General features: G+C 43.4%; 1 protein-coding gene across 4 annotated transcripts in view; it reads right to left on the bottom strand.

Moving 5' to 3' along the window:
* Window positions 1-22546, bottom strand: part of LOC137376413 (proteasome activator complex subunit 4-like) — a 227538-nt gene that overhangs the window by 68944 nt on the left and 136048 nt on the right. For all 4 annotated transcript variants that reach the window (XM_068044928.1, XM_068044930.1, XM_068044929.1 and 1 more), the window contains 5 exons: window positions 21431-21556; window positions 20124-20276; window positions 19246-19350; window positions 17401-17492; window positions 9744-9875 (listed from right to left, as the gene is read on the bottom strand). In XM_068044928.1, the coding sequence (XP_067901029.1) occupies window positions 9744-9875; window positions 17401-17492; window positions 19246-19350; window positions 20124-20276; window positions 21431-21556 (608 nt within the window). The remainder of the gene's footprint in view (window positions 1-9743; window positions 9876-17400; window positions 17493-19245; window positions 19351-20123; window positions 20277-21430; window positions 21557-22546) is intronic.

Raw genomic sequence — 22546 nt, 5'->3', positions numbered from 1 at the left:
CTTTCTGCAGCTGTGATACTATCCCTGATTAGCAATGCCACTCCCCCACCTCTTTTACCTCCCTCCCTATTCCTTTTGAAACATCTAAACCCCGGAACATCCAACATCCATTCCTGCCCCTGTGATATCCACGTCTCCGTAATGGCCACAACATCGTAGCTCCAAGTACTGATCCATGCTCTAAGTTCATCACCCTTATTCCTGACACTTCTTGCGTTAAAATAGACACACTTCAACCCACCATACTGGCTGCAACTTTGTCGTCAACTGTCTAACCTTCCTCACAGACTCTGCACTCGGTATCTGCCTGTTCAACAGCTACCCCATCCACTGATCCGTAGCTCCGGTTCCCACCCCCCTGCCAAACTAGTTTAAACCCTCCCGAAGAGCTCTAGCAAACCTCCCGCCCAGGATATTGGTGCCCCTCCAGTTCAGATTCAACCCGTCCTTCTTGTACAGGTCCCACCTTCCCCAGAAGGTATCCCAATGATCTACATATCTGAATCCCTCCCTCCTGCACCAGTTCTGTAGCCACGTGTTCAGCTGCACTCGCTCCCTGTTTCTAGCCTCACTAGCACGTGGCACCGGTAACAATCCTGAGAATCCTACTCTGCTCGTCCTGCCTTTCAGCTTCCAACCTAACTCCCTATATTCACTTTTCAGGTCCTCATCCCTTTTCCTAGCTATGTCATTGGTAACGATATGTACCATGACCTTGGCTGCTCCCCCTCCCCCTTAAGAATCCTGTAGACTCGATCCGAGACATCCCTGACCCTGGCACCCGGGAGGCAACATACCATCCGGGAGTCTCGTTCGCGACCACAGAATCTCCTGTCTGTTCCTCTAACCACTGAATCTCCTATCACTATCGCTCTCCTATTCTCACCCCTTCCCTTCTGAGCCACTGGGCCAGGCTCAGTGCCAGAGACCTGGCCAATGTGGCTTTCCCCTGGTAGGTCGTCCCCCTCAACCGTATCCAAAACGGTATACTTGTTATTGAGGGGGACGGCCACAGGGGATCCCTGCACTGTGCGCCTATTCCCTTTCCCTCCCCTGACGGTCACCCAGCTACCTTTATCCTGTAACTTAGGTGTCACTACTTCCCTATAACTGCTCTCTATCACCCCCTCAGCATCCTGAATGATCCGAAGTTCATCCAGCTCCAGATCCCTAACGCAGTCTGCGAGGAGCTGGAGTTGGGTGCACATCTCACAGGTGAAGTCAGCAGGGACACCAGTGGTGACCCTCACCTCCCACATCCTGCAAGAGCAGCATGCAACATTTCTTCTCTCTCTCTTTCTTTTTGCAATTCTAGTTCAAGTTTTTTAGTCAATGCTTCCTCAAACTCAAGTTTTCTTATTTATTTTTCTTTGTCAAGTTCAAGCTGCCTCATCTGTAACCGAATTTTAGCTAATTCAACTGCACTACCATTTATCAGATTGTGCCAAATTGTGAGAAAACCGCAACCTGCAATAAAACTGGTACATCTAATTTCCATACCAATTATTGGGGAACCGTTTAGTAGGCTGTTGGTAGACTGTATAGGATCTTTACCAAAAACAAAAGCGGGACACCAATATATACTCACTATCGTGGATATAGCTACTCAGTTCATAGAGGCCATTCATTTGAAAACAACTTCTGCTAAGGTAGTGGTAGAGAAGTTATCTAGTTCTTTACGAGATATGGATTACCATTTGAGGTACAGTCAGATCAAGGCTCCAATTTTATGTCTAAAATTTTTCAGGAAGTTATGGGTAACTTAGGTACAACATAGTTAAAGCCTTCAGCATATCACTCTCAGACACAAGGAGAGGTACCATCAGACCCTCAAAACAACGATCAGGGCATACTGTCATGAATATCCCCATGATTGGGAAAAAGGACTAGAATTTCTTTTGTTTGCCATTAGGGATTCACCTAATGAGCCGACAGGTTTTAGTCCTTTTGAATTAGTTTATGGACAGGAGATAAGAGATGCTCAAAAACTAATTAAAGATAGATTTTTGGAACAGAGGGATGAATCCTCTGTGCTAGATTATGTATTCGTGTTCCAGGAACGGCTCAGGAGAACTTACAAAGTGGCTCAGGAACACCTTAAAGCTTCCCAAACAACAATGAAAAGATGGGCAGACAAGCATGTTAAGACACGAAAATTTCAACCAGGGGATGAAGTGTTAGTATTATTGCTTTTACAGGATGAACCACTGAAAGCAGTGGTTCAGTCGTCCATATAAAAGTGGTCAAGAGAATTGGTGAAGTAAATTATTTGATTGACATGCCAGATCGCTGGAATAAGAATCAGCTGTGTCATATCAATAGGTTAAAACAATGTCGCCAGGAGGATAAGGAAGCACAGGTATGTCAGGTAGTAGCGACAGTGAAGGATGAAAGGCATAGTGAAAATGAGGTAGAAGGAGGCCTAGACAATTCTCTAATTGAACCTCCTAGCTCATACTGAATTGTTAGGGGGATTGTACACTATGCTTTCATATTTAGATGCAGACCAACGAGAAGACCTAACAAGGCTACTCACAGAATTTAAGAATCTGTAGGGATAAGCCAGGATGTACAACCTTAGCCACACACAATGTGGATATAGGGGAATCCATTCCTATAAAACAGCATTCTTAACGCTTAAGTCCAGAGAAACAGGCCCAGGTAAAAGCAGAAATCCAATACCTGCTGGAGGACCACCTAATAGAACCCAGTCAAAGCAGCTGGAGTTCACCAGTAGTATTAGTGCCTAAACCTGACAGTTCAATTAGACTCTGTATGGACTACAGAAAAGTTAATGCAGTAACAAAGACAGACTCCTATCCAATTCCACGCTTGGAACAACTGTGGGGGGGTGGGCTCTGTTTGGAAGGTTGCAGTCAGCTGATTTGGTGATAAACTTTGTGGAACAATTTAAAGGCCAGAATGCCAGACTATTCTTATGGAGTTTACTATTACAACCTTATTACTTGAAGACTGTCCACGTTGCAGGCAAAAATAATGTTATTGCAGATGCTTTATCGAAAATCTAACTTTGTTCAAGTTCTCGGAATGAACAGAGGGTACAGAACAGAATTGTATTAACTATAAGAGTGAATGAGTATGAGTGTTTTAAAATTTGTTACCTTCTATTTTTTCCCAAAGTTTGTCATGAAATGCATTTAAAAATGATGTCTCTTTCCTCCGAGGGTGGAAGTGCTATGAAAGTGATTCTGTTTTTGTTCAAAAAAGTATTTATGAAAGGAATTCATAGTCAAACAGAATAAATGTTGGACCAGTTTTTTTTTTAAAAAGAGCCATCAAGAGGACACTGAAGGAATGGGATTGGCAACAATGTTACTGATTGTCACATGACTCAAGCTAAAGCTAGAACCTGGTAAGAGAGACAGAGAAGTGACAAGTGTCCCTTGATTGGACAAGCCCAGTAGCAGCAGAGCGCACCTGGGATGGGCAGAAAATTCACAAGCTTTTTGGTTGGCAGTGGCTGATAAAGTCATGCCTACTGAAAAAGTGTAAAAAGGAGAGAGGACCCAGCTCGCTTTCCAGCAATTCCATAAATGACCGAGAAGTCTACTGTGTCAATTCATCTCGCTTCCTGTCTTTGAAGAAAAGCCTGCTAAATGACTTCTGAACGCCGCCTGAAAAGAAATGTTCCGCACGATCTCAGTTACTTGTCTCAGTGTAGTCAGAAATTAGACTGTATGCCAGTTTTGGAACAACATATCGCATTTGCTGTTTTATTCAATGAATACCTTGTATGGTGTGTGTGTGTGTGGGGGTGTGTGTGTGTGTAAAGAGAAGTTAAAACAAACACGCAGATGGAAATTTGAACTTCGTTTCTAGTTAAGACTTGATGATAATTTTGTTGTTCATTAAAGAAACCTAGTTAGTGGATTCTATTCTGAGAAAAATAGAGTATATGATTGACGGCATTGATAAGTGGGAAAAAATTAGTACTATGTTGTGACCTGTGAAGAAGTGGGACTAGAATAAACAGTGCACTCCTCCCGCTTCGATCGGAATAGACTTTATATTACCCCGTTTACGCCTTGGGGAAAAGTCATGGTAACTGCTTGCACCCTCGGCTCGAATTTCAAATGTCTCTAAGTCTTCTACACGTTCTGTCTATTTAGACCCTCTTTTTATAATCCTTTCTATAATACAAAATCACTAAATTTTGCTAGACCAACTTACAGCCATCACTTTATTGTCCATTAATAGAGATAGTCCATACAAGGAGCTGGTTTTGCTCAGGTTTTGGTCTAATAGCCCCTGTCACTTGCTTTCCTGCTGCAGAACTTATCAGTGGAACTGTGACAATACAAAAGGGGCATCTTTTACACTGGTCTTGATGATCTAATGATTCTGGCTAGAGGCGACCCCTCATCCTGTCTCGAACCAGGATGCCAGCCCTCCCTTACTTATGACATTTCAATTAAGGCACCTGGTCTACTTACCCTTGGAAATAAAGCAGCCTCTGCTTGCTTTTCTGTTAATTTTATTAATCATATTACCCAATAACCCTTTTCTTTTTTAAATTGTCTCGCCTCTCCTACTACCCCCACTTTCATAATGTTATGTGCACCTGCAAGGCTTAACAGTCTCTTAGGTTAATACAAAGCTAAAACAGGGGAGGCGGTGGCGTAGTGGTATCGTCACTGGACTAGTAAACCAGAGACCCAGGGTATTGCTCTGGGGACATAGGTTCAAATCCCACCACAGCAGAATTCAATTAATAAATCTGGAATTAAAAAGTTAGTCTAACGATGGCCATGAAACCACTGTCGATTGTTGTAAAAACCCATCTGGATCACTAATGTCCTTTAGGGAAGGAAATCTGCTGTCCTTACCTGGTTTGGCCTACATGTGACTCCAGACCCACTGCAATGTGGTTGACTCTTACATGCCCTCTGAAATGGCCTAGCAAGCCACTCAGTTGTATCTAACCGCGACAAAGTCAATAAAAAGGAATGAAACCGGACGGACCACACATCGACCTCGGCACCGGAAACGACAATGGCAAACCCAGCCCTGTCGATCCTGCAAAGTCCTCCTTACTAACATCTGGGGGCTTGTGCCAAAGTTAGGAGATGTCCCACAGACTAGTCAAGCAACAGCCTGACAGTCATACTCACGGAATCATACCTGACAGACAATGTCCCAGACACTGCCATCACCATCCCCGGGTATGTCCTGTTGCACCAGCAGGACAGACCCAGCAGAGGTGGCGGCACAGTGGTATACAGTAGGGAGGGAGTTGCCCTGGGAGTCCTCAAAATCGACTCTGCACCCCATGAAGTCTCATGGCATCAGGTCAAACATGGACAAGGAAACCTCCTGATTACCAGCTGCTGCCCTCCCTCAGCTGATGAGTCAGTACTCCTCCATGTTGAACAGCACTTGGTGGAAGCACTGAAAGTGGTGAGGGCACAGAATGTACTCTGGTTGGGGGACTTCAATGTCCATCACCAAGAGTGGCTCGGTAGCACCTCTACTGACCGAGCTGGCCGAGACCTAAAGAACATATCTGCTAGACTGGGTATGCCGCAGGTGGTGAGGGAACCAACAAGAGGGGAAAATACACTTGACCTTGTCCTCACCAATCCGCCTGCCGCAGATGCAGCTGCCCGTGACAGTACTGGTAGCAGTGACCACCACACAGTCTCTGTGGAGACGAAGTCCCATCTTCACATTGAGGATACCCTCCTTCATGTTCTGCCAGGGCCACTCAGCTCCTGATCTCATTACAGCCTTGGTTCAAACATGGACAAAAGAACTGAACTCAAGAGGTGAGGTGAGAGTGACTGCCCTTGACATCAAGGCAGCATTTGACCGAGTATGGCATCAAGGAGCCTTAGCAAAATAAGGTCAATGGGAATCAGGGGAAAACCTTCCGCTGGTTGGAGTCATACCTAGCGCAAAGGAAGATGGCTGTGGTTGTTGGAGGTCAATCATCTGAGCTCCAGGACATCAATGCAGGAGTTCCTCAGGGTAGTGTCCTAAGCCCAACCATCTTCAGCTGCTTCATCAATGATCTTCCTTCAATCATAAGGTCAGAAGTGGGGATGTTCGCTGATGATTGCACAATGTTCAGCACCATTCGTGACTCCTCAAATACTGAAGCAGCCCGTGTAGAAATGCAGCAAGAGTTGGACAATATCCAGGCTTGGCCTGATAAGTGGCAAGTAACATTCGTGCCACACAAGTGCCAGGCAATGACCATCTCCAACAAGAGAGAATCTAATCATCTCCCGTTGACATTCAATGGCATTACCATTGCTGAATCCCCCACTACCAACATCCTTGGGGCTACCATTGACCAGAAACTGAACTGGAGTAGCCATATAAATACCGTGGCCACAAAAGCAGGTCAGATGCTAGGAATCCTGCGGCAAGTACCTGACCTCCTGACTCCCCAAAGCCTGTCCACCATCTACAAGGCACAAGTCAGAAGTGTAATGGAATACTCTCCATTGCGTGGATGGGTGCAGCTCCAACAACACTCAAGAAGCTTGACACCATCCAGGACAAAGCAGCCCACTTGATTGGCACCCCATCTACAAACATTCACTCCCTCCACCACCGACGCACAGTGGCAGATGTGTGTACCATCTACAAGATGCACTGCAGCAATGCACCAAGGCTCCTTAGACAGCAGCTTCCAAACCCGCGACCTCTACCAACTAGAAGGACAAGGGCAGCAAATGCATGGGAACACCACCACCTGCAAATTTCCCTCCAAGTCACACACCATCCTGACTTGGAACTATATCGCCGTTTCTTCACTGTCGCAGGTCAAAATCCTGAAACTCCCTTCCTAACAGCACTGTGGGTGTACCTACCCCACATAGACTGCAGCGGTTCAAGAAGGCAGCTCATCACTACCTTCTCAAGGGCAATCAGGGATGGCCAATAAATGCTGGCCTGGCCAGCGATGCCCACATCCCATGAATGAATTAAAATAATAAATACTCTTGAGATTGCATGGTAGGAGTAATCTGTTGGATACATTATCTAATGCACTTATCCTACCAAGCAATTAGTGAATATACTAGAGGACCACACCCCCACCAAATACTAGGTATATTTTTCCACATTGAAAAGGTTATGTGTTTGTGTGAAACATTTCATAAACTGTGGAGTTTAACGGAGTTAAATGGATCAAAAAGTTTGATGCTAAATCTTTGGGCTGCAATGAATTAGCCGGTATTAGCCAGGATGGCAGCTGGAGTTTTAGAAGTGAGGTTAGTGCCTCTAGGCTACTGACTGGGGAAAGAATTAGCCAGGATTCCCACTTCTGATTATTATCCAGTGACTTCTGCTAGAATGTGGCAACAGTCGATGTAAGATAAGGACAGGACTGTGCTCAACTGTGATGCTTCCCATAGGGAGAGATAGAGATCTAAGTAGGGCAAAGGATAGAAAAATAGATAGAAAGGGAGGAGAGGGAGAAAAATGGAGCAAGAGGAAAAAGGGAACAAAGGGAGAGAAAGAGATTTTTAAAAAGGGGAGCGGGTTAGAGATAAATATAAATAGGGCAGTGATTCACAGATAAAAAAGGGAGTGATATCGGGCAAGATTTTGGGTTTTGTGTCAGGACCCTGATGTCATAGCCAAACGTGGTCAAAACCCCACACTTTGTGGGAAAATGTCACAAGGCAGCAATTTTCCCCAAACTGGCCAATTAGTGGCTAGAGAGCAGGCTCACCGGCAAGCTCTCGAAGCTGGCGAGCCAATGAGGCACTCCAGCTTGGAAGGAGCCCCAGCTTGTGGAGAGAGGGTGCCTCCATCTTGGGGCCCCCTTCCTGCAACTTTTAATAGTTTTAATTTTAAAAATGGCTACAGCTGCCGGGCCAGGGCGGCCCACGGCCGGAGCTGTGGCCAGGCAGGCAGCGAGGTCCTCAAAGCCTGTCTGGAGTGCTGGCGTCCCCTCGGCCTGCCACCAAGAAGCCGCCTGCAGGCAGCTGGCCTAATCCCCGACGCCTCAGGGGACCCACAGGCCAATTGGAAAATTCCAGTTGTCCTCTGACAATAGGCCTTAATAGGTTGCTTGAGGGCAGGTAGCCCTTCCGACCCCTGTTCCGCCTCTGGGAAAATGGCCCAGGGTCAGGATGGTGCCGGGAAAGCGGCACGCTGGCCAGCTTTTCACACCCACCCACCAGCCTCTGTACTCGTCCCCATATGGGGGTGAAAATTCAGCCCATAGAGAGGAAAACAGATAAATGGGGAGTAGTAAAAGTGCGATAAAGAGGAGACAGCAAAAGGGAGGGGAGAGGGAGGTAAAAAGGAGAATGCGAAAGAAAGTGAAGAGAGAAAGGGGGAGAGTGACTGAATGGGTATTTTTTTTTTTTTAAACACAATCTTGGAATGTGAAAGAATGACCAGTATTTAGTGCCCATAGATAGATGCCCTGAGAAGGTGGTGGGCTTTCCGGCAGTTTGTTGCAGGTTGCTTGGCCACTGCAGAACGCAGTTAAGTGTCATCAACGTTGGTTTGGGACTGGAGTGATATATATGCAAGACCAGGTAAGAACGACAGGTTTCCTTCCCTAAAGGGCATTAGTGAACCTGTTGGAATTTTAACAGCAGCTACATGGTCACTTTTACTGATACCAGCTTTTTAAAAACTCAATTAACATTCTTAAACTGCCACAATGAAATTTAAATTCATGGGGGTCAATATTAACCCCTATCCCTGCAACAGGAAGGGAGGATCAGTGGGAGGGGATTGAAAATTCAAAATAGGGGAACAATTCCCAACTGCTGCCATTTTTATGACGGAGGGTTGTGTGGTCTGCATGTTCCCCAGATTGGAGGTGGGGTACTTCATGATCATATTTAAATCAGACTCCTCCAGGTCTCAGGAAACCAACAGCTAAATGGTGATGGCAGCAGCCGTGCAGCTGAGAGCACTCACGTGAGTCGTGAAGAGCAGCAGTGCTCCCCCACCCCCTTCAAACAAACCTTGAGCTGATCAAAGTCTCTCCTTGCTGCTGTGATTGGCCAGCTAACCCCCCTTCACCAAACCCTGACCACTAGCCTACCCTCAACAGTCCCCAGTTGCAGCCTCCTGTCGCTGGCTTTCCTGCAAGGCAGTTGGCCAGCCTGTCAATTGGGTTAGCTACTGAGCAGGAAACAGAAGAAAAGTTATAATGAGGATGTGATATTAGATTTGATAGGAACTCTGCATCCCCAGGATTTGCCAGTCTTTCCCTGCACGCATGCACCCTTTCCCCACCCACACGCCCCCACAACTGTATTCCCCAATTCCCTCCCTGTAAATATTGGGGCCACATTCTCTGGATTATTAGTTTAGGTCCCGGATTTCTAGTCTAGTAACACAGTCACTACCATACGCCAACACACGAGCGAGAGAGGAGAGAAAACATTTATATTTAATCCTATATATGATGTGTCCAGCATTACTGTTAGTCTCCCAGTGACCATGAGTAACACCATGACAACAGTCAGTAAATGCTAATTAAAATCATTACATTATTATATCAGCATCGCAGTGCTAATGACAAGTACAATACATTGACTCCAAAGTGGCCATTATAAATTATGAACTCTGTATGTTCTTTAGTATAGATGACTATAGAATTCAGAATATATCTTAAACTTGTGCAATTTAATACTTTAGAACAAATTAAATCAAACTCACAACTGTGAACATATATACTTTATAAGAAAAAGATATTGCAATATTTTTAAATCCTACGAATTAAACTCTGAATAAGCACTCACCTTCCTATCCTTTCTCGTACATTTTTATAGACCTGCGTGAGTTTGGGCTCAAGGTACTGAAGGAGTCTATGCATCAGTTCAGGTACTCTCCATTCTTGCTGCGCCAAACCACCCTGCAAAACGTAGAGTCGGCTGGCAACAGAACACAAAGAATATGATCTCGTAAATGATTTATGTTTTCATTTCGTGCAGATCAAGGAAAGCGTATTAATAACATTTTATGATTAAGCATAGTCTTCCATATCCATTCATTGATGTTCACTTTTCACATAGAAAACAGAATCATACAGCACAAGGCAGCTATTTGGCTCATCGTATCTGCACTGGTGATTTGAAAAAGCTATCTAATTAGTCTTATTCCACTCCCCTGCTCGTTCCTCATTATCCTGCAAATTTCTCCTTTTCAAGTATATTACCCAATTGCCTTTGGTAAAGTTACTATTGAAACTGCTTCCACCACCCATTCAGGCAGTCAATTCCAGATCCAAACAATTCGCTGCATGAAAAAAATATTCATTCCCCCTGGCTGTTCTGCCAATTACCTTAAATCTGCAACTGCTCTTTACTGGGGGAGAATGGGAGAGGAAAAGGAAAAGGGGAAAAAGGGGAATAGGGGGAAAAGGGGGAAAAGGGGAAAAAGGGGGAAGGGGAAAAAGGGGGAAGGGGAGGGGAAAGGCTGGGGAAAAGGGGAAGGGGGAAACGGTAAGGGGGGAAAGGGGAAAAGGGTAAGGGGGAAAAGGGTAAGGGGGAAAAGGGTAAGGGGGAAAAGGGTAAGGGGGGAAAGGGTAAGGGGGGAAAGGGTAAGGGGGGAAAGGGTAAGGGGGGAAAGGGTAAGGGGGGAAAGGGTAAGGGGGCAAGGGGAAAAGGGCAAGGGGAAAAGGGCAAGGGGGGAAAGGGCAAAGGGGGAAAGGGCAAGGGGGGAAAGGGAAGGAGGGAAGGGGGAAAGGGGAAAAAAGGGAAGGTGGGAAAGGGGAAAAAGGGAAGGTGGGAAAGGAGAAAAAAGGGAAGGTGGGAAAGGGGAAAGGGAAGGGAGGGAAGGGAGGGAAGGGGGAAAAGGGGGAAGGGGGAAAAGGGAGGGGAAAGAGGAAGCAGGGTGAAAAAAAAAAAATCACTGGTACAATGTCCCTAACAGAATTGAGCATCAGGACTCTGTAATGATGGCATGTTGCAGTGCCGATACGAGCCAAAGACCTGAGAGGTTGAGGCCTGCTACCCAAACTGAACCCGATGTTTGGGTTCGGGTCGGGCCGGGCCGGGCTGGGCAGAGTCCAGGTCGACTCGGGTCGGGCTGAATCCAGCTCGAGTCGGGTCGGGCCGGACACACACAGAAAGTGTTCTACTGGTAAGTATTAAAATTTTTTAACTTACCTGAGCTGGGAGTCCGGGACGAAACGAAGTCTACGCAGTGAGCGAATGATGTCACTATGACATCATTGCGCATATGCTGCAGCTTTGTGGAGCTTCTCAGTCGGAAGGTAAGTAAAGAGATGGTGGGGTCGGGGCGAGTCGGGACGGGGACAAAATTGGAGGGACTCAGGCCGGGTCGGTCAGGTTGGGTTCTTTTTTCCCGACCTGAGCAGGCCTCTACTGAGAGGTTCAAGTTTTAATCCTTTCCTTAGCAGGATGACTTCCTAGCTGACAACACTCTGAGCTTGAGAGGACAGAAAAAGTCAGCCAGCGTCTCCACTGGCATCTCCTGCTGCCAAGTGTGTAAGTGGTTGTTAGACAGGAACAGAATAGAGTTTAGCACTGAGCTTGCATTCGGCAGCATGAGACAACTCCCACCAATGCCACAATTGATCTGGCTTGCCATCCATTGGTACATCTGGGAGGCAACAGATGCTCTGTGCCAGGAGAAGGGACTGCATATATGTGGCTTTGTGGGCACTGCATCTCAACGCTGAGATGTAAAGGTGCTGCAAAGCTTACCTTTGCTCAATGCATAGCTGGGGTGCAACTACACCCACCTTATCTTGCTGGTATGTGCTTGTTATCCTGGCAGCATGATTTCTTCATCCTGCGCCAGTCGGCTGTTCCAGCAATCCTACAGCCTCCACATCGAAACAGAAGATGCATGTTGGACAAAAATGGCCATCCGCCCTACACCTGGCTGATGTCTCCCAACACAGCCCAGTCACTCATCACCAGCATTTATGCAATGAGACTTACGATACTGCAAGAAACATCATTGTGCAGCAATTGGGTGCTGGAGCAGGCTTGAGGGGCCAAATGGTTTACTTCTGTGCCATAAATCTTTCTATGTTTCTATGAAAAAGTTGTTCAAATTTATCTAATTAATTTGAGAGTAATGCCATGCTGACTTAAAGAATGTTCTCAAGCATCTGTTACTAATAATGCAATTCACTGAATTTTCAGTCCATGGCCAGGCTCCCGGCACCGGGCCAAAAAGGTTGGGGAATCCTGTCTCAGCCAACCGGAGACCACCCCCCCGCAACCCTGTGGATTGATTCTACAGCACCGGGACAATTAAGAGCCCAATTCTGGGATCCCTGTCCCTTTAAAGACGGGGTTCCCACCTCCATGAGCTGCCAACCAATCACTGGGCCAGCAGCTCAGTAGTATCGGCAGTGCCACCAGGAGCAGTGGCCACTGCCGGTACTGTAGGTGCCTTGGACCCAGCCCAGCGCTAGAGGCCCAGATCAGGAAGTAAGACAGCGTTACCGGGGCCAGTTGGGAAGGCCCCGGTGAAGGGGGAGATGGGAGGGTGGGCACTGCATGTAGGGAGAGAGATGTACAGGGAGGTATTTTGTTTGCTAGTGGGGACCCTCCGTGGGCCACAGATTGTCAATGGAGGAGGGCTTCCATTCCTTCCCCAAGCCTGCAGGGAGGTCGCCTCATTTACTGGGCTTAGTGCCAGTGATTATGGTGGTGGTGGTGGTGGTGGTGGTGGGGGGCGGGGGGAGGAAAAGAGGTTTTTAAGTGGCTGTTATTAGGCTTCTTAAGGGCCTCAAATGGCTTCTGGGCAGGAAGGTCGTCGTTGACCTATCCTGCCCCTGACAAAAATATGTTGCAACGGGTAGACCCCTCCACAGGGTGGCCTGCACTAGCTGTGGCCCGCTGATCCATGCGGCTCCGGTACGAGGGCTAAGTGCAGGAAGCCTTGCGGGCCCTCTGGCCAGCTGCCTGTAAGCTGCCACCAGGCTCCCACTGGGTTATGGCCTTGGCAGAGGATCCGCCTGCTGCAGGGAAGATCCAGCAGCGTCCCCAATCTGCCCACATTTGGACACTTAAATATGCAGATTGGCTACCTGCCACTGCCACATGGGTAGCCTTTCGGTTTCCACCCCACCTCTGGCAGGATCTGCCAGAGGTGGAAAGCTGGCAGACCTCTGACCGGATGCCCTCCTGTCCTACCTTTCTCCCAGTCTTGCCATCAAGTCCACCTCCAGCAGGACTGGGAAGATTCCGCCCAGTGGGTAACCACATTCACATCAGTGTATACTTTACATATAGTTCATCTTGAAATTGTTAAATAATATTGCAAATGCATACAAACATATTAGTTCATACTTAATTTATTTTCTGGAAAGAGTACTTTTCAGCTCCACTAATGCATTTCCACAATTTCTTACCAATTATTGACCAGAACTCTAAACTTACTTGTGTTTTGAAAGGTGGGTTAAAATGCTATGAGAGCACCTGGAAACCTCAATGGCACTCAAGTTCTTATTAAAAAAGCTTAATCTGACATTCAAAATACGAGCAACTCCCACTGCTTTATTCAACTTTTCTTTATTAAAAGGATCAAACTTGGCAATTTACCCACAGATTACAAACTTTGGAATGGACTGTGTAATTTCACACCGTCTACTCTTATCAGTATTATGTCTCTTGACTGACTAAGGGAAGAGATTGTTACTCTGTGAAGCCAAGCTGAAATGATAGAATATTCCAAGTTGGATTGCATAAAGCTTGGCATTGTAACAGGTCTTAACTCAGGACATCTTTACAAGTTACCTACCGTGATTTTTATTCCCCTGTGCACATAACACCTCCATTATGTAATGCGATGGATTTTTCTGAAGGATTTTGTTCTTTTCAGTATTTTACCAACCAAGCCTGAATTTAGATATTACTGTTTTACACAAAGGCCTCCAATAATGCTTTGAAGGGACTGGAAAAAACACTGAGAAATGGTATGTAAATAGCTTTCAAATGCCACTGGCGAGCATATCCCTTTACTATAAACACAGCCCTCCCTATCCGATTCCTAAGCGCTGCCTTCAATCTGGATGCATGGAATGCCTCAAATAAGGATGGAGAGTGCATTTCAGAATACCTGTTTTCACAAAGCCCACCTGATTTGGAGGTATTAACGCTGCTAGTACTTCTTCCAGTGTCTTTGCCATAATTTTTGCAAAATGTGTACACCTCTCGCAGACATGGGGGTCCATATCTGGTTATAAAAGCAGAGAATGTTGCCTTGTTCAAATTCAGAAGCAGGATTTATTTTTAATCGCCTCATTATAGAATGCCAGAAGACTCAGAGCAACACTTTGTGATAAGGACAATTAAGATTTCCCACTATGTCGACAGGGGCCATGACCAAAGAACAGAATAAATGGCCTTTACTATCTTAGCTAAGATTATGATCTTTCCAACATATTCTTATTGCCATAAGACACACAGGACAGGAATTACGTTCTTTAGTTACATTATACTTGGAAAGCTTTGTAAGGAACACAAGACATCAAACACCACTTCAAAGGATTTTATCATTGTGGAGTCCAATTAAGAAGTTTTCTAGCAGACTGAATTATATTCTTAATGAAATGATTAGTTTAGATTTTCATCAGATTTGTTCCCATTTTTGTAATTTCTAGTGCTCATCTTTTATACAGGTGCTCTACACTTGGTGCAAAGAGATCAAAGTTCTTTAAGTACATTAGCCCGAATTAGCAGGGACCAATCTTTGACTTTTTCCCTAGAGACTTTCATTTGTACAGAAAGGCAAACAGAAAGGAGAATAGGTCGGCACAGACTCGGTGGGCCGAAGGGCCTGTTTCAGTGCTGTATCTCTAAACTAAACTAATATAAGACCTTTAGAGAATACCAATAGGTTAGCAGAGAGACAGACAAGTGGCAGTTGCAATTTCACATAGAAATGAAAGAGTCAATACATTTTTGGAAACAAGATTTTGGGATGTTGCGTTTGACAAAAGGAGCATAGAGTATAAAAAACAAAGAAGGAATGTTAAAATTCATACAAAACAATGGTTAGGCTATAGTTCAAAATTGTTTGCTCTGCAATTCTATTAGATCATGGCTGACTCAACTCTATTTTCCTACCTTTGCTCCATATACCTTGATACCCTTACCTAACAAAAATCTATCCACCTCAGTCTTGAAAGCTCCAGTTGTCCTAGCAATTTCTACTATCCTTTTCGTCATTTGTCATAAAGTGCTTCCTGATTTTGCTCCTGAATGACCCAATTTTATTATGATCCCTTGATTCCCCCACCAGAGGAAATAATTTGTCACTATTTACTCTTATTAAATCCTTTTAACATTTTAAACACTTTGGTCAGATCTCCCCTCAATATCCTATTCTCAACAGAATGTAATCCATATTTATTCAACCTGTCCTCATAATTTAACCCTCTAAGCCCATCATTTTAGATGATGTAGTCCCAGCAGATTGGAAAACAGCAGATGTGACGCCACTGTTTAAAAAGGGAGGTAGACAAAAGATGGGGAATTATAGACCGGTTAGCTTAACCTCTGTAGTGGGGAAGATACTTGAGTCTATTATCAAGGAAGTAGTAGCAGGGCATCTCGATAGAAATTGTCCCGTTGGGCAGACGCAGCATGGGTTCATGAAGGGCAGGTCATGCTCGACAAATCTTTTGGAATTCTATGATGACATTACCAGCAAGGTGGACAATGGGGACCTAGTGAATGTGGTGCACCTAGATTTCCAAAAGGCCTTCGACAAGGTGCCGCACAAGAGGCTGCTGCATAAGATAAGGATGCATGGCGTTAGGGGTAAAGTATTAGCATGGATAGAGGATTGGTTGACTAACAGGAAGCAGAGAGTGGGGATAAATGAGTGCTATTCTGGTTGGCAGTCGCTAGTGGTGTGCCTCAGGGATCGGTGTTTGGACTGCAATTATTTGCAATTTATATAGATGATTTGGAGTTGGGGACCACGTGTAGGGTGTCAAAGTTTGCAGATGACACTAAGATGAGTGGCAGAGCAAAGTGTGCAGATGACTGTGAAACTTTGCAGAGGAACATAGATACATTGAGTGAGTGGGCAAAGGACTGGCAGATGGAATACAATGTTAATAAATGTGAAGTCATTCATTTCGGTAGGAGTAACAGTAAAAAGGATTATTACTTGAATGGCAAAAAGTTGCAGCATGCTGCTATGCAGAGGGACCTGGGTGTCCTTGTGCATGAATCACAGAAGGTTGGTCTGCAGGTACAGCAAGTAATTAGGAAGGCAAATGGAATTTTGTCCTTCATTGCTAAAGGGATTGAGTTTAAAAGCAGAGAGGTTATGTTGCAGCTGTATAAGGTACTGGTGAGGCCGCACCTGGAGTACTGTGTGCAGTTTTGGTCTCCTTACTTGAGAAAGGATGTACTGGCACTGGAGAGGGTGCAGAGGAGGTTCACTAGGTTGATTCCGGAGTTGAGGGGGTTGGCTTATGAGGAGAGACTGAGTAGATTGGGATTATATTCATTGGAATTCAGAAGAATGAGGGGGGGATCTTATAGAAACATATAAAATTATGAAGGGAATAGATAAGATACAAGTAAAGAGGATGTTTCCACTGGCAAGTGAAGCTAGGACAAGAGGGCATAGCCTCAAGATTAGAGGGAGCAGATTTAGGACTGAATTAAGAAGGAACTTCTTCACCCAGAGGGTTGTTAATCTATGGAATTCCTTGCCCAGTGAAGTAGTTGACGCTTCTTCAGTAAACGTTTTTAAAGCTAAGGTAGATATCTTTTTGAACAATAAAGGAATTAAGGGATACGGTGAGAGCGCGGGTAAGTGGATCTGAGTCCACGAAAAGATCAGCCATGATCTTATTGAATGGCGGAGCAGGCTCAAGGGGCCGGACGGCCTACTCCTGCTCCTAGTTCTTATGATCTTGGTGAACCTGCACTGGACCCCCTCCAAGGTCAATATATCCTTACTGAGGTTTGGTGCCCAAAACTGAACATAGAACTCCAGATGGGGTCTGACCAAGGCTCTATACAATTGAAATGTAACTTTTTCCTCTTTGCATTTCAGGCCACTTGAGATGAAGGCCAACACTCTATTCGCCTTTTTGATTGCTTTTTGTACCAATCCACTGGCTTTTAAGGATTTGTGTATTTGGACTCCCAAATCACTTTTGCACCTCTACAGTTTCTAATTTCTCACCATTTAGAAAATACTCCGATTTATCTTCCTTAGGTCCAAAATGAATGAACTCACAGTTGCCAACATTGGACTCTATTTGCTATAGTTTTGCCCATTCACCTAATCCATCTCTGTCCCTTTGCAACTTTCTGCTCCCGTCTGCACTACCTACTGTCCCCCTCAATTTTATTTTCTTTCTTCAAAACCTTATTCAGTGTACCAGCCCATTTCTTCAAATTTATAAATTCCCTTCTCCCCTCAAAAATAGATCTATGAATCACCTACCATGCGTCTGCAAATGATCCTCCTTCTCCACTCAATGGGGCCTCCATTAGCAACTCAAAAAGCCAGTGGAGTTTACGAGGGTCTCTGCTCTCCTGTGAGAATAAAATGAAGTGATTGTTTTCATAATGCAATTCTCCTGTCCTTTTTCTGATCTATTTACAGTATACTTGAAATAATGGAACAGAAAAGTAAATACAGTAGTTAATCTTAAAACTTTTATTTATTTATATTGAAGCTATTCTAATTTGAAGGAGAAAGGAATGGACGGTTATGCTGATCGGTCTAGAAGGAATAGTGTCATGTGGAGCATGAACGCTGGCATAGTCTCGTTGGGCCGAATGGCCCGTGTCTGTGCTGTAAATTCTAATTAATATTGTCTTATGGATTTGCTGTTTTGAACATATTTTCACTTACCCTGTTCATAATGCTCATTATCAGAACTATTTTAATTGATAAATGTAATCAAAACTTAATGGAAAATTGTGAAGTAACTTAAAGGAGATGGATATATATTCTGGATTGTCATGAATTACAGAAAGTGAGAAACATTGTAAGAATAAAATAACAGAGATGATATCTCTTGTTCCGCAAATCAGTATAAACGGATTGATTTCAAATAGTTGATATACCATATTTTTGGTAGGCTAAAAATAGATCACCTCTCCACCACTGCCCCTCCCCAATTGAATAGTCAAGGCAAGGTTAGATCGCTTTCTAGAATGGAATATGTAGAATGTTAAAATGAAATAATTCCATATTTTAGACCTCATGGTGTGGAATTATTTTGCTAGGCGCAAACACACAAAAAAAAATTACAATGCAAAATCACAGTAGATTACATACATGTACGGCATCCCGAGTTTGAACAACATTGCTGAACGCATGCACAAGACCAATGGTGGCCATGCATTACACACCCAACTTCAGGTTGGCTCATTGGTAGCAATCTTGCCTTGGTGTCAGAAGGCTGTACATTCAAGCTCCGCTCCACTCCAGCACTCTAGCAAACAATCTAAGTAAGGCAGTGCTAAGGTGCTGTCCTTCAGATTAGATATTAAACTATGGTTGCCTATTTATTCAGGTGGATGTAAAAGATCCCACAGTACTTCTTTTTGAAGAGCACTCACATTGTATTCTGACTGACATTCATCCCTCAAACACCACCAACAGGAGAATGGCTAGCGATTTATCTCATACTGTTTGTGGTAACTTGGTGTGTGTTAATTTGCTGCCTGTTTTTCTTACAAACCACCAATAATTATATTTCAAAAGTTATTCATTGGCTGTGAAATATTTTGGAATGTTCTGAGGATATGAAGGACACTAAATAAATGCCAGTTTTTCTTTTCAAGTCAAACAATATCTTTGCTTTATATCCAAGTCTTCGATTTTGTATTTTGTTTTTAAAATGATCACCTCAAACTGAGAACCCATATGGAAGCATAAAAAAGTTATAATTTTGTTGAAAATTGTCTCAAACATTTTCTTAAAACAAAATGGGGAACAGTGTTATTTCATAGTCATAAAAGCTAATAATTACTGAGTAAAGTTATTTAGAGGCCTTTCTCATCCATGGAATTAGCTGTCTAAACATGCATAAATTATATGGTTTTCTTAAGCTGCGATGCTTGCCCTTTCCAACGAGATTTATTTTAACACATATCTAAACATTAAGTGGCCCAGGCAGTTATATTTTAAAACTATTTGACAGTTTGGATAATTTATTTTACACAAGTGAGATAACGATTTGCATTTTACATCAGAACCAAAACGAAGGCAAATGTTAAGTTTAAATGTATGCAAGTATTATGCAGTTCATGTAAATAATTTGTCCATTTTACTTACACAAGCTGTGGCAATGCATGTCCCCCAGTCACTGTAGGTCTCCACTGTAATGTTGGACAAGGCAGTTCTTAGAAAGGGACAGATAATTTCCCATAGCTTTTCCACCTATAATCACAAAAATAAACAGCTCTAGTTCATGGAATTGAACATAATGTAATAATCACAAGTCTACATTACAGCTACAGGAATATCGCAAATTAAGACTGATGGCATAAAAATAAATGTCAGTTTCCATCTTTAGCTATATAGTCCCCACCACAAACTGCCCACATTTGAATACAGCAAACAGCACAAACCATTTTCTATCACCATTGATTACAGAGATGCCACATGTTAAATGCACCAGCTATTTTGAGCAGAAACAGAAGTTCAGTAAGTTCATTAAGATGCAATTACCTTGTATACATAAGTGAAAACTTGTTTATTGAAACACAAGCTTGCCTTGAAATATAAAAGTTGAATTTGCAAGTACAGTGGACTTATGTAATTAAATTCATATAAATCGTTCAACCCATATAGCAGGGAAATTGCGTTAGCACGGATGCACCTGCTATAAGTGGCAGGGACTGTACTTGCTTTTCTTCTTCAAGCATCCAGAGCAGTCTGGACAGCTGGAATGGCAGCCAGGATAAGATAATAACAATTACAATTGTTGAGCATCATAAAACGTACATTCAACGCTATTCAAAATTCATCATTTATTAATTTAAAATGGTTGCATTAGAGATTCAAGCCAGAGTATTAAGCAGTTGGGTGAAATGAAAATGAACCGTTCTGACTATCCTATCTCAAACTATAAATACTGCCAATTCTGCACAAACATAAATATTTACCTCATCTCAAATTAAATTGTGTAGAGCATACAACCAATGGTATACCTTTTCATACGTCCAATGCTTACAACCTCGGATTAATCCAGCAATGATTTCAGCTACACAGCGCTGAGCGCTTTCATGAGAATCGGAGACAAGACGTTCCATATGCGGCTTTAACACTGGTAAAAAGGCCATATCAAAGTTCCTGAACAAACCCTACCAAGAAAGAAATGAACAAAAACAGATTCATTTAGTTTGCTTTAAATTCATGCAAAAGATTCTCGTCAAATGGTTAACACATGCAATAATAGTCCTTCTGGTTGTGGACAGATGGTATTTATAAAGTTGCAACATGGAGTAACTTTCATATATTTATCAAACATTGATGTTTGGATTTGATGCCTGCGGATGATTATGTTTTGGCAGAATTGCTCGTGCAGCTGGGATCTCTGACCCCTCGTAAAGGCCTCCCTGCTCTTCTTTGGTTTATGAAGGAAGTTGAATGAAGGAAAAAACTTCTCTGCTCAGAAAGTCAGAAATATGTAACTAACTACAATCATGGCAATTCTTGATTATGGATACTCAAAGTCAATAACCTAAACATACTACTAGTAAGTAAATTGAGTCAGAAGGTCATGGGTTTAAGCCCTATTTCAGAGACCTGAGCACATAATCTAGGTTGACACTTTAGTGCAATACTGAGGAAGCGCTGAACTGTCATACATGCTGCCTTTCAGGTAAGATATTAAATGAAGGCCCCATCAGCCCCCTCAGGTGGTTGTAAAAGATTCAAAGGCACTTTTTGAAGAACAGAGAAGTTCCCCTAGTGTCCTGGCCAACAATTATCGCTGAACTTGCACCTAAAACAGATGATTTTGTCACTGCTGTTTATGGGACCCCGCTGTACATAAATTGGCTGCCGTGTTTCGTACACTGCAACAGTGACTAGACTTCAAAAGTACTTTGGCTCATCCTGAGATCAAGAAAGACACTATATAAGTGCAAGTTCTTTCTTTGGAACCAAATCATCAAGCCAATTAAAAAAGGCTATTTGCAATATTTTTGTAACAACAGGTAAAACAAGCTACAGTCAGAGGCAACTACAACAGGACAGATATCTCAAGAATGTGACCCTGCTACCGCGGTGGCCGTGAGTCACTTACAACAAAACTAAATATATTAGCCAGTTCCGATGAAGGGTCGATGACCCGAAACGTTAACTCTGCTTCTCTTTCCACAGATGCTGCCAGACCTGCTGAGTGGTTCCAGCATTTCTTGTTTTTATTTCAGATTTCCAGCATCTGCAGTATTTTGCTTTTAATTAAATATATTAGCTGATTTATTAATATTAAAAACACTAGATTATGTACCTTGAATAGACAAAACCTGCGTGGATTAAATTTGTCCTTTCCCTTTCGGTCTTCCAAGGACAAGAATTTAATCAATTGCTCCATGAATTGTGTGTCAGAGAAATGATCATAAATTACTTGTTCTGCCTACAAAGAAAGAGATTTAGAAGTCATTAACTGCTCCTGTCAAGAAGGACACAGAGCTTTAGGCAAATCACATCGAAAGATACAAAAGCCACATTAATTAACAAGCAAGTAGTGGCTTTGCGTCTTGTTACAACCTCAGTAAGACCATTAATATTAAAAATACCAGATATGAACCCTCAGACCAACTTGAAGAATTACACAAAATTTCACATTTTAAAGACTATTATAACAACTAAAAGAAATACCCATGAACTAAATCGTACTTTATAAGTAAAAAAAAGGTAGCTGATACCCCAAATTATAAAGAAAGGTATTTTCTTTACTGATTAAAACATTTGAAAACCTCAAACCACAAATTACACAGTTCTTTTATGATGGATTTTTTGCGGTTAAAAGTCCCAAACTCCTCCCAGTTGCAATGGATTGGATTTCCCAGGCCTTTCTCAAAGTAAATGTCCTCTTCGCTCACTTCTCCAAGCACTTTCGACTGGTCTATGAATAAGGTGATTCCTAGTGATCCTGTAGGGCTTTTACTTCTCTACAAACTTCAACTTTCAAAATGGGTTCAAGTCTTAGCAGCCTTTCACTGTATCAATATCCTCTCTCTCCCTTGAGACTGCCACCGCTGGTTGTCTTCCTTTCTTACAGCCTGATTTGAGACTGCCACTACTGGTTTTCTTTACAGCTTGTCTGTCTTCAGAAAATTTGTTAAATTTATTTGGAATAAATCATCAATAGGTCATTGTCCTTTTCCAATATGCAAAGTCCAGATGTCTGGTTTCAACAGCCACACCTGGGCCTCCACTGTTCCCAGGTGTAAACAGCTGTTTGGTCCATCTGCCTCCTCAGAATCACTGACCCCTTGTTTACAATCTGAAAGTCTGGAAGGGTGAAACCCATTGTTCTTCAGGTGTTAATACACCTTTAGTCTGTTTTTCAAAAAACGTCTTTGATCTGTGTTCTCTGTTGCCCTGGTAACCAAGATTTCTG

This window comes from Heterodontus francisci, chromosome 13 (genome assembly GCF_036365525.1).
Source record: "Heterodontus francisci isolate sHetFra1 chromosome 13, sHetFra1.hap1, whole genome shotgun sequence".
Taxonomy (NCBI): domain Eukaryota; kingdom Metazoa; phylum Chordata; class Chondrichthyes; order Heterodontiformes; family Heterodontidae; genus Heterodontus; species Heterodontus francisci.
This window is presented reverse-complemented; position numbering and strand designations above follow the sequence as displayed.